The 13,791-nt window shown below is 32.1% G+C and overlaps 2 protein-coding genes across 3 annotated transcripts in view; one reads left to right on the top strand and one right to left on the bottom strand.

Moving 5' to 3' along the window:
- kidins220b (kinase D-interacting substrate 220b) overlaps window positions 1–5,089 on the top strand; it is a 45,432-nt gene extending 40,343 nt beyond the window's left edge. For both annotated transcript variants that reach the window (XM_087805729.1, XM_087805728.1), the window contains 3 exons: window positions 3,351–3,449; window positions 3,503–3,721; window positions 3,780–5,089. In XM_087805729.1, coding sequence (XP_087661855.1) covers window positions 3,351–3,449; window positions 3,503–3,721; window positions 3,780–4,784 — 1,323 coding nt within the window. In that variant the 3' untranslated portion in view covers window positions 4,785–5,089. The remainder of the gene's footprint in view (window positions 1–3,350; window positions 3,450–3,502; window positions 3,722–3,779) is intronic.
- A 1,584-nt stretch (window positions 5,090–6,673) lies between these two features.
- On the bottom strand, window positions 6,674–7,519 carry LOC148066876 (transcription factor Sox-12-like). Its single transcript, XM_087805589.1, has one exon. It carries the CDS (start codon window positions 7,455–7,457, stop codon window positions 6,834–6,836), a length of 624 nt encoding a protein of 207 aa, XP_087661715.1. The 5' UTR covers window positions 7,458–7,519; the 3' UTR covers window positions 6,674–6,833.
- Window positions 7,520–13,791: the final 6,272 nt, after the last annotated feature.

Here is a 13,791-nt window from a genome sequence, read left to right as displayed (position 1 = left end):
TAACTGTGTGTACTTGTGTTGCAGGCGAACGTCAACGGACGTGTGTTGTCTCAGTGTGTGTACATGTGTGTGTATAACTGTGTGTCCTTGTGTTGCAGGCGAACGTCAACGGACGTGTGTTGTCTCAGTGTGTGTACATGTGTGTGTATAACTGTGTGTACTTGTGTGTGTATAACTGTGTGTACTTGTGTGTGTATAAGTGTGTGTACTTGTGTGTGTATAACTGTGTGTACTTGTGTTGCAGGCGAACGTCAACGGACGTGTGTTGTCTCAGTGTGTGTACATGTGTGTGTATAACTGTGTGTACTTGTGTTGCAGGCGAACGTCAACGGACGTGTGTTGTCTCAGTGTGTGTACATGTGTGTGTATAACTGTGTGTACTTGTGTTGCAGGCGAACGTCAACGGACGTGTGTTGTCTCAGTGTGTGTACGTGTGTGTGTATAACTGTGTGTACTTGTGTTGCAGGCGAACGTCAACGGACGTGTGTTGTCTCAGTGTGTGTACATGTGTGTGTATAACTGTGTGTACTTGTGTTGCAGGCGAACGTGAACGGACGTGTGTTGTCTCAGTGTGTGTACATGTGTGCGTATAACTGTGTGTACTTGTGTTGCAGGCGAACGTGAACGGACGTGTGTTGTCTCAGTGTGTGTACATGTGTGTGTATAACTGTGTGTACTTGTGTTGCAGGCGAACGTCAACGGACGTGTGTTGTCTCAGTGTGTGTACATGTGTGTGTATAACTGTGTGTACTTGTGTTGCAGGCGAACGTCAACGGACGTGTGTTGTCTCAGTGTGTGTACATGTGTGTGTATAACTGTGTGTACTTGTGTTGCAGGCGAACGTCAACGGACGTGTGTTGTCTCAGTGTGTGTACATGTGTGTGTATAACTGTGTGTACTTGTGTTGCAGGCGAACGTCAACGGACGTGTGTTGTCTCAGTGTGTGTACATGTGTGTGTATAACTGTGTGTACTTGTGTTGCAGGCGAACGTCAACGGACGTGTGTTGTCTCAGTGTGTGTACATGTGTGTGTATAACTGTGTGTACTTGTGTTGCAGGCGAACGTCAACGGACGTGTGTTGTCTCAGTGTGTGTACATGTGTGTGTATAACTGTGTGTACTTGTGTTGCAGGCGAACGTCAACGGACGTGTGTTGTCTCAGTGTGTGTACATTTGTGTGTATAACTGTGTGTACTTGTGTTGCAGGCGAACGTCAACGGACGTGTGTTGTCTCAGTGTGTGTACATGTGTGTGTATAACTGTGTGTACTTGTGTTGCAGGCGAACGTCAACGGACGTGTGTTGTCTCAGTGTGTGTACATGTGCGTGTATAACTGTGTGTACTTGTGTTGCAGGCGAACGTCAACGGACGTGTGTTGTCTCAGTGTGTGTACATGTGTGTGTATAACTGCGTGTACTTGTGTTGCAGGCGAACGTCAACGGACGTGTGTTGTCTCAGTGTGTGTCCATGTGTGTGTATAACTGTGTGTACTTGTGTTGCAGGCGAACGTCAACGGACGTGTGTTGTCTCAGTGTGTGTACATGTGTGTGTATAACTGTGTGTACTTGTGTTGCAGGCGAACGTCAACGGACGTGTGTTGTCTCAGTGTGTTTACATGTGTGTGTATAACTGTGTGTACTTGTGTTGCAGGCGAACGTCAACGGACGTGTGTTGTCCCAGTGTGTGTACATGTGTGTGTATAACTGTGTGTACTTGTGTTGCAGGCGAACGTCAACGGACGTGTGTTGTCTCAGTGTGTGTACATGTGTGTGTATAACTGCGTGTACTTGTGTTGCAGGCGAACGTCAACGGACGTGTGTTGTCTCAGTGTGTGTACATGTGTGTGTATAACTGTGTGTACTTGTGTTGCAGGCGAACGTCAACGGACGTGTGTTGTCTCAGTGTGTGTACATGTGTGCGTATAACTGTGTGTACTTGTGTTGCAGGCGAACGTCAACGGACGTGTGTTGTCTCAGTGTGTGTACATGTGTGTGTATAACTGTGTGTACTTGTGTTGCAGGCGAACGTCAACGGACGTGTGTTGTCTCAGTGTGTGTACATGTGTGCGTATAACTGTGTGTACTTGTGTTGCAGGCGAACGTGAACGGACGTGTGTTGTCTCAGTGTGTGTACATGTGTGTGTATAACTGTGTGTACTTGTGTTGCAGGCGAACGTCAACGGACGTGTGTTGTCTCAGTGTGTGTACATGTGTGTGTATAACTGCGTGTACTTGTGTTGCAGGCGAACGTCAACGGACGTGTGTTGTCTCAGTGTGTGTACATGTGTGTGTATAACTGTGTGTACTTGTGTTGCAGGCGAACGTCAACGGACGTGTGTTGTCTCAGTGTGTGTACATGTGTGCGTATAACTGTGTGTACTTGTGTTGCAGGCGAACGTCAACGGACGTGTGTTGTCTCAGTGTGTGTACATGTGTGTGTATAACTGTGTGTACTTGTGTTGCAGGCGAACGTCAACGGACGTGTGTTGTCTCAGTGTGTGTACATGTGTGTGTATAACTGCGTGTACTTGTGTTGCAGGCGAACGTCAACGGACGTGTGTTGTCTCAGTGTGTGTACATGTGTGTGTATAACTGTGTGTACTTGTGTTGCAGGCGAACGTCAACGGACGTGTGTTGTCTCAGTGTGTGTACATGTGTGTGTATAACTGTGTGTACTTGTGTTGCAGGCGAACGTCAACGGACGTGTGTTGTCTCAGTGTGTGTACATGTGTGTGTATAACTGTGTGTACTTGTGTTGCAGGCGAACGTCAACGGACGTGTGTTGTCTCAGTGTGTGTACATGTGTGTGTATAACTGTGTGTACTTGTGTTGCAGGCGAACGTCAACGGACGTGTGTTGTCTCAGTGTGTGTACATGTGTGTGTATAACTGTGTGTACTTGTGTGTGTATAACTGTGTGTACTTGTGTGTGTATAAGTGTGTGTACATGTGTGTGTATAACTGTGTGTACTTGTGTTGCAGGCGAACGTCAACGGACGTGTGTTGTCTCAGTGTGTGTACATGTGTGTGTATAACTGTGTGTACTTGTGTTGCAGGCGAACGTCAACGGACGTGTGTTGTCTCAGTGTGTGTACATGTGTGTGTATAACTGTGTGTACTTGTGTTGCAGGCGAACGTCAACGGACGTGTGTTGTCTCAGTGTGTGTACATGTGTGTGCATAACTGTGTGTACTTGTGTTGCAGGCGAACGTGAACGGACGTGTGTTGTCTCAGTGTGTGTACATGTGTGTGTATAACTGTGTGTACTTGTGTTGCAGGCGAACGTCAACGGACGTGTGTTGTCTCAGTGTGTGTACATGTGTGTGTATAACTGTGTGTACTTGTGTTGCAGGCGAACGTCAACGGACGTGTGTTGTCTCAGTGTAACCTGGACGAGCTGAAGAAGGAGATGAACATGAACTTCGGCGACTGGCAGTTGTTCCGAGCTCTGGTGAGTCCCAGGACTGGACCTTCACAGAACCAGCTCTGACTCTGGTCCTGCAGGTCTTGGACATGCGTATCCTGGAGAACCAGATTCTTCACGAGGAAGTGGCCAGTGAGCAAGGCAGCTACACGGGAGGCGTCCCCGAGGCCAGGAAGAGAACCTTGCCAGCAGGTGGCGCCGCCAACGCCGACGCCATGTTCAGCTTCAACTTGAGCTTCGAGGAGCTGAGCACGGCCGGTCTGGACGAGTCCACGCGCGCCGGCGCCGACCGGTGGACGGTGAGTGAGGTGGGGGTTCAGGCTCAGGCGGACTCACCAGCTGCTGATGCGTCCACAGGGGGGCGCTCCTCGCACCGCCAGCATGAACAGCCTGAACTCTCAGGACTCGTCCAACGAAGTCTCGCGACTGACGGACCGACAGCAGGACGAGTACCGCAGCGCTTACCAGGAGTACATCGCCCAGATGTCCCTGCTGGAGATGGGCGGCTCCACCGAGAAGCCCGTCCCGCCTCAGCCGGCCCACTTCATGACGCCGTCAGAGGACCGGGGTCAGGACGGGCAGGACCAGGACGCACGGAAGTCCTTCACCAAGAAAGGCAAACCTGCGACCGACGGTGCCGACTTCGCGTCCAACTCGGACGCTCTGGACCCCATCACCGAGGAGGACGAGAAGGGAGACCCGGGGTCCACTAGGTCTGCGCGGACAACCTCGCAGGACAAGGTCGGGCTCTTCCAGGGGCCGGACCTGAAGCTCCGACCCGGCGGCGGCTCGCGCTACCAGAAGCTGACGAGCGACGAGGACGAGTCCGAAGAGTCCGACGCACCCCTGCTGAGGCGGGGCGTGGACTCCAGGCTGCCCGGCGGATCCATGGCTCTGAAGGGCAAGGAATACCTCTCTGACGCCACACTGGACAAAAAGGAGTCGTCTGACTCTGGGGTCCGGTCCAACGAAAGCTCCCCCAACCACTCGCTGCAGGACGAGGAGGCGGAGCTGACCCACCTGGACCAAGAGTCTCACGCCCGGGTCCCCACCGGCAGCCTCGCTGGGCTGCAGGACTCGACCGTCACCCGCATGTCCATCTGCTCCGAGGACCAGTGCAGCCTGCTGACCAGCAGCCCGGAGGAGAGTTGGCCCTCGTCCCGGTCCTGCAACCTCAACCGCACCCCCAGCACCGGGACCCTCAACAACAACCCCAGCTGTCCTGCCGGGACCCGCTCGCAGCCCAACGAGAACGTGCGAGTGGTTCACCTGAAGAGGGGTCTGAAGCCTGGAGACCCTCCGGAGATCTGCACCGTGTCCGACACCCTCTCCTTCTCAGAGGAGCGAGAGAGTATCCTGTGACCCGCAGGTCCAGAACCAGCAGGGGGCGACACGTGGTAACTAGCATGTGACGTGACTGTAGCGTGTTTGATAGTTCAGTCACATGGTTGATGTGATCAAGACTCGTGTCTCAAACATACTTCTCTTAGTATACTAGAAGTTAGTATCATCAGGATAGTGTACGTACTAACTAGTAACTAATCCTCCACAGATAGTATGTCTCAAACATACTTCTCTTAGTATACTAGAAGTTAGTATGCATCAGGATAGTGTACGTACTAACTAGTAACTAATCCTCCACAGATAGTATGTCTCAAACATACTTCTCTTAGTATACTAGAAGTTAGTATCATCAGGATAGTGTACGTACTAACTAGTAACTAATCCTCCAAAGATAGTATGTCTCAAATCACATACTTCTCTTAGTATACTAGAAGTTAGTATCATCAGGATAGTGTACGTACTAACTAGTAAGTAATCCTCCACAGATAGTATGTCTCAAATCACATACTTCTCTTAGTATACTAGAAGTTAGTATGCATCAGGATAGTGTACGTACTAACTAGTAACTAATCCTCCACAGATAGTATGTCTCAAATCACATACTTCTCTTAGTATACTAGAAGTTAGTATCATCAGGATAGTGTACGTACTAACTAGTAACTAATCCTCCAAAGATAGTATGTCTCAAATCACATACTTCTCTTAGTATACTAGAAGTTAGTATCATCAGGATAGTGTACGTACTAACTAGTAACTAATCCTCCACAGATAGTATGTCTCAAACATACTTCTCTTAGTATACTAGAAGTTAGTATCATCAGGATAGTGTACGTACTAACTAGTAACTAATCCTCCACAGATAGTATGTCTCAAACATACTTCTCTTAGTATACTAGAAGTTAGTATCATCAGGATAGTGTACGTACTAACTAGTAACTAATCCTCCACAGATAGTATGTCTCAAACATACTTCTCTTAGTATACTAGAAGTTAGTATCATCAGGATAGTGTACGTACTAACTAGTAACTAATCCTCCACAGATAGTATGTCTCAAACATACTTCTCTTAGTATACTAGAAGTTAGTATCATCAAGATAGTGTACATACTAACTAGTAACTAATCCTCCACAGATAGTTTGTCTCAAATCAAACTCTGCTGCTACAAACTAACAGGAAATGACGCGACAGCTTCTTCTTCTACTACTATTTAACGATGATTTCAACCAGCTGTAGGAACACTAGCGACACCTGCTGGCAGCACGATTGATTTGGAAGAAGAAATAAAGAAAAAATATGAGAATCGAAATATTGGCGAGATATTTAAACTGCTATCAGCAGCGAAGACGTGTTTATCCTCCTACTGCTGCTGAAAATACACCTGGAAGTATATGAATATATATATATATGCTTTTATATATATATGAATATATATATGTATGACGTAACTTCCGTTTAAAACGTCACTAAGATATTCAGGGTAGAAAGTGTCAAACAAACTATACTCAGTTGTGTTCTATTGACAGTCTTGTGTGTATCGCTCACTACATTACACACAAAGTATTGAGACACACTTACACACTAAAAATACTAACTTTGAGTACAAGTGTGTGGTCTTTACCTAGTAACTAGTCCTGTGTCTGTGGTTCACTGATCTTAACTAGTTGTAACAAGTGTTTGTACTGAACTTTAAACATTTGTTTCTGAAGTACAAAGTAGCTTCAGGTGTGTAGTTGTGTAGTTGTGTACTTGCATGTGGACTGTTCAGTGTCGTCGCTTAACGTATCAATAAAGTTATGGTCACGGTGTGCGGACCGTGAGCTTCGTGACGCAGCGCCCCCTGCTGCCGGGCGTGACGTCATGCATGTCCTTCATTAAAGATGTAGAAACAAACGACTTCGGGTCTTGGTTCCGGTCCAGTTGAGGCCCGCGGGCCTCAGAACTTTATTCAAAAAAAAATACAAACTTTCAATAAAAACGTAGAAAAATAAATCTTCAAACAAATATAAACAACATCTACAAACAGAACCTGAACTGGTTCCGAAGAACGCGCGGGAAAACCAGTGACGTCAGCAGAACGGAATCAGAACCGGTCCAGCGGGTTCCCCCGAGATCATGCGGCTCAGCTCGGGGGTCCACTGGTCCGGGAAGTCGAAGTGAGACCCGCAGCTCATCTCCGCGTCCAGGTCCGGGTCCAGGGTCAGACTGACCCGGACCGGAGACCCGGACGCCTGCAGGGTCAGGAGGTCATCCGGGTCGGAGGGGGAGCAAGGGGGTCGGTCCTCCTCGGACTCCTCGTCTGTGGCCCACTTGGTCAAGACGAACCGGTACCGCAGGTCGTGCTTCGGTTTGGACCTCCCTGGAGGGTCCGGGCTCTGGGTCTTCTGGGCGGGTCTGGACCTGCGGCTCCCCTCGCTCTTCTTCCTGGGTCGGTACTTGTAGTCCGGATGGTCCCGCTGGTGCTGCAGTCTCAGCCGCTCCGCCTCCCGCACGAACGGAACCTTCTCCCCGTCCGGCAGGTTCTTCCAGCGCCGGCCCAGTTGCTTGGAGATCTCCGCGTTGTGCGTGTCCGGAACCAGGTCCATGATCTTCCGGCGCTCGATCTTGGACCAGACCATGAAGGCGTTCATGGGCCTCTTGACGTGACCGGAGTCCGTGGTCCTGGTTCTCCAGGCCCGGCCGCGCGGGACCATCGTCTCGTTGCGGGTCCACTAGGTCCGGTTCGGCAGCAGGACCTGAGGTTTTCGTTTGCTTTCTGACGTCATCACAGCGCGACGTCGCTTTATGGTGAGTGGAGGAGAAGATTCGGCTTCAGCCAATCAGAGCGCGGCTGTAGCAGCCAATGAGAGTCCAGGTGACGTCACTGATGACGTAATGATTCTTATTTTCTATTTCACTTTAGATATAAATAAATATATTTCACTTTAGATATGAATAAATATATTTAAATTTAGATATAAATAAATATATTTAACTTTAGATATAAATAAATATATTTAACTTTAGATATAAATAAATATATTTAAATTTAGATATGAATAAATATATTTAACTTTAGATATAAATAAATATATTTAAATTTAGATATGAATAAAAATATTTCACTTTAGATATAAATAAATATATTTCACTTTAGATATAAATAAATATATTTAACTTTAGATATAAATAAATATATTTCACTTTAGATATAAATAAATATATTTCACTTTAGATATGAATAAATATATTTAAATTTAGATATAAATAAATATATTTAACTTTAGATATAAATAAATATATTTAACTTTAGATATAAATAAATATATTTAAATTTAGATATGAATAAATATATTTAACTTTAGATATAAATAAATATATTTAAATTTAGATATGAATAAAAATATTTCACTTTAGATATAAATAAATATATTTCACTTTAGATATAAATAAATATATTTAAATTTAGATATAAATAAAAATATTTCACTTTAGATATAAATAAATATATTTCACTTTAGATATAAATAAATATATTTCACTTTAGATATAAATAAATATATTTCACTTTAGATATAAATAAATATATTTCACTTTAGATATGAATAAATATATTTAAATTTAGATATAAATAAATATATTTAACTTTAGATATAAATAAATATATTTAACTTTAGATATAAATAAATATATTTAAATTTAGATATGAATAAATATATTTAACTTTAGATATAAATAAATATATTTAAATTTAGATATGAATAAAAATATTTCACTTTAGATATAAATAAATATATTTCACTTTAGATATAAATAAATATATTTAAATTTAGATATAAATAAAAATATTTCACTTTAGATATAAATAAATATATTTCACTTTAGATATAAATAAATATATTTCACTTTAGATATAAATAAATATATTTCACTTTAGATATAAATAAATATATTTCACTTTAGATATAAATAAATATATTTAAATTTAGATATAAATAAAAATATTTCACTTTAGATATAAATAAATATATTTCACTTTAGATATAAATAAATATATTTCACTTTAGATATAAATAAATATATTTCACTTTAGATATAAATAAATATATTTAAATTTAGATATAAATAAATATATTTCACTTTAGATATAAATAAATATATTTCACTTTAGATATAAATAAATATATTTAACTTTAGATATAAATAAATATATTTAAATTTAGATATGAATAAATATATTTAACTTTAGATATAAATAAATATATTTAAATTTAGATATGAATAAAAATATTTCACTTTAGATATAAATAAATATATTTCACTTTAGATATAAATAAATATATTTAAATTTAGATATAAATAAAAATATTTCACTTTAGATATAAATAAATATATTTCACTTTAGATATAAATAAATATATTTCACTTTAGATATAAATAAATATATTTAAATTTAGATATAAATAAATATATTTCACTTTAGATATAAATAAATATATTTCACATTAGATATAAATAAATATATTTCACTTTAGAAATAAATAAATATATTTCACTTTAGATATGAATAAATATATTTCACTTTAGATATAAATAAATATATTTAAATTTAGATATAAATAAATATATTTCACTTTAGATATAAATAAATATATTTTACTTTAGATATAAATAAATATATTTAAATTTAGATATAAATAAATATATTTCACTTTAGATATAAATAAATATATTTAAATTTAGATATAAATAAATATATTTCACTTTAGATATAAATAAATATATTTCACATTAGATATAAATAAATATATTTCACTTTAGATATAAATAAATATATTTCACTTTAGATATAAATAAATATATTTCACTTTAGATATAAATAAATATATTTCACATTAGATATAAATAAATATATTTTACTTTAGATATAAATAAATATATTTCACTTTAGATATAAATAAATATATTTCACATTAGATATAAATAAATATATTTCACTTTAGATATAAATAAATATATTTCACTTTAGATATAAATAAATATATTTAAATTTAGATATAAATAAATATATTTCACATTAGATATAAATAAATATATTTCACTTTAGAAATAAATAAATATATTTCACTTTAGATATGAATAAATATATTTCACTTTAGAAATAAATAAATATATTTCACTTTAGAAATAAATAAATATATTTAAATTTAGATATAAATAAATATATTTCACTTTAGATATAAATAAATATATTTCACTTTAGATATAAATAAATATATTTAAATTTAGATATAAATAAATATATTTCACTTTAGATATAAATAAATATATTTCACTTTAGAAATAAATAAATATATTTCACTTTAGATATGAATAAATATATTTCACTTTAGAAATAAATAAATATATTTCACTTTAGAAATAAATAAATATATTTAAATTTAGATATAAATAAATATATTTCACTTTAGATATAAATAAATATATTTTACTTTAGATATAAATAAATATATTTCACTTTAGATATAAATAAATATATTTCACATTAGATATAAATAAATATATTTCAATTTAGATATAAATAAATATATTTAACTTTAGATATAAATAAATATATTTCAATTTAGATATAAATAAATATATTTCAATTTAAATATGAATAAATATATTTCGCTTTAGATATAAATAAATATATTTCACTTTAGATATAAATAAATATATTTCACTTTAGATATAAATAAATATATTTCATTTTAAATATAAATAAATATATTTAACTTTAGATATAAATAAATATATTTCACTTTAGATATAAATAAATATATTTAACTTTAGATATAAATAAATATATTTCACTTTAGATATAAATAAATATATTTCACTTTAGATATGAATAAATATATTTCACTTTAGATATAAATAAATATATTTCACTTTAGATATGAATAAATATATTTCACTTTAGATATAAATAAATATATTTCACTTTAGAAATAAATACATATATTTAACTTTAGATATAAATAAATATATTTCACTTTAGATATAAATAAATATATTTCACTTTAGATATAAATAAATATATTTCACTTTAGATATGAATAAATATATTTCACTTTAGAAATAAATACATATATTTAACTTTAGATATAAATAAATATATTTCACTTTAGATATGAATAAATATATTTCACTTTAGATATAAATAAATATATTTCACTTTAGAAATAAATACATATATTTAACTTTAGATATAAATAAATATATTTCACTTTAGATATAAATAAATATATTTCACTTTAGATATAAATAAATATATTTCACTTTAGATATGAATAAATATATTTCACTTTAGAAATAAATACATATATTTAACTTTAGATATAAATAAATATATTTAACTTTAGATATAAATAAATATATGTCACTTTAGATATAAATAAATATATTTAACTTTAGATATAAATAAATATATTTCACTTTAGATATAAATAAATATATTTAAATTTAGATATAAATAAATATATTTCACTTTAGATATGAATAAATATATTTAACTTTAGATTTGAATTAATATATTTAACTTTAGATATAAATAAATATATTTCACTTTAGATATAAATAAATATATTTCACTTTAGAAATAAATAAATATATTTAACTTTAGATATAAATAAATATATTTCACTTTAGATATAAATAAATATATTTTACTTTAGATATAAATAAATATATTTTACTTTAGATATAAATAAATATATTTCGATTTAGATATAAATAAATATATTTCACTTTAGATATAAATAAATATATTTCACTTTAGATATAAATAAATATATTTCACATTAGATATAAATAAATATATGTCACTTTAGATATAAATAAATATATTTCACTTTAGATATGAATAAATATATTTAAATTTAGATATAAATAAATATATTTCACTTTAGATATAAATAAATATATTTCACTTTAGATTTGAATAAATATATTTCACTTTAGATATAAATAAATATATTTCACTTTAGATATAAATAAATATATTTCAATTTAGATTTGAATAAATATATTTAACTTTAGATTTGAATAAATATATTTCACTTTAGATATAAATAAATATATTTCACTTTAGATATAAATAAATATATTTCACTTTAGATATAAATAAATATATTTCAATTTAGATTTGAATAAATATATTTAACTTTAGATATAAATAAATATATTTCACTTTAGATATAAATAAATATATTTCACTTTAGAAATAAATAAATATATTTAACTTTAGATATAAATAAATATATTTCACTTTAGATATAAATAAATATATTTTACTTTAGATATAAATAAATATATTTTACTTTAGATATAAATAAATATATTTCGATTTAGATATAAATAAATATATTTCACTTTAGATATAAATAAATAGATTTTACTTTAGATATAAATAAATATATTTCACATTAGATATAAATAAATATATGTCACTTTAGATATAAATAAATATATTTCACTTTAGATATAAATAAATATATTTTACTTTAGATATAAATAAATATATTTCGATTTAGATATAAATAAATATATTTCACTTTAGATATAAATAAATATATTTCACTTTAGATATAAATAAATATATTTCACTTTAGATATGAATAAATATATTTAACTTTAGATATGAATAAATATATTTCACTTTAGATATAAATAAATATATTTCACTTTAGATATAAATAAATATATTTCAATTTAGATATGAATAAATATATTTAACTTTAGATTTCAATAAATATATTTCACTTTAGATATAAATAAATATATTTCACTTTAGATATAAATAAATATATTTCAATTTAGATTTGAATAAATATATTTAACTTTAGATATAAATAAATATATTTCACTTTAGATATAAATAAATATATTTCACTTTAGAAATAAATAAATATATTTAACTTTAGATATAAATAAATATATTTCACTTTAGATATAAATAAATATATTTTACTTTAGATATAAATAAATATATTTCACTTTAGATATAAATAAATATATTTCACATTAGATATAAATAAATATATGTCACTTTAGATATAAATAAATATATTTCACTTTAGATATAAATAAATATATTTCACTTTAGATATGAATAAATATATTTCACTTTAGATATAAATAAATATATGTCACTTTAGATATAAATAAATATATTTCACTTTAGATATAAATAAATATATTTCACTTTAGATATGAATAAATATATTTCACTTTAGATATAAATAAATATATGTCACTTTAGATATAAATAAATATATTTCACTTTAGATATAAATAAATATATTTAAATTTAGATATAAATAAATATATTTCACTTTAGATATAAATAAATATATTTCACTTTAGATATAAATAAATATATGTCACTTTAGATATAAATAAATATATTTCACTTTAGATATAAATAAATATATTTCACTTTAGATATAAATAAATATATTTAAATTTAGATATAAATAAATATATTTCACTTTAGATATAAATAAATATATTTCACTTTAGATATAAATAAATATATTTAAATTTAGATATAAATAAATATATTTCACTTTAGATATAAATAAATATATTTCATTTTAAATATAAGTAAATATATTTCACTTTAGATATAAATAAATATATTTCACTTTAGATATAAATAAATATATTTAACTTTAGATATAAATAAATATATTTCACTTTAGATATAAATAAATATATTTCACTTTAGATATAAATAAATATATTTCACTTTAGATTGGAATAAATATATTTCACTTTAGATATAAATAAATATATTTAAATTTAGATATAAATAAATATATTTCACATTAGATATAAATAAATATATTTCACTTTAGATATAAATAAATATATTTCACTTTAAATATAAATAAATATATTTCACTTTAGACATAAATAAATATATTTAATTTAGATATAAATAAATATATTTCACTTTAGACATAAATAAATATATTTCACTTTAGATATAAATAAATATAT

The sequence above is a fragment of the Callionymus lyra genome, chromosome 13, assembly GCF_982586985.1.
Source record: "Callionymus lyra chromosome 13, fCalLyr1.hap1.1, whole genome shotgun sequence".
Classification (NCBI taxonomy): Eukaryota; Metazoa; Chordata; class Actinopteri; order Syngnathiformes; family Callionymidae; genus Callionymus; species Callionymus lyra.
The sequence above is the reverse complement of the archived record's forward strand: the minus strand, read 5'-3'. Positions and strand labels throughout refer to the sequence as shown.

Bases quoted from the DNA above. Each gene is read 5' to 3' on its own strand.
- LOC148066876 (XM_087805589.1), bottom strand. From the start codon at position 7,457: ATGGTCCCGCGCGGCCGGGCCTGGAGAACCAGGACCACGGACTCCGGT.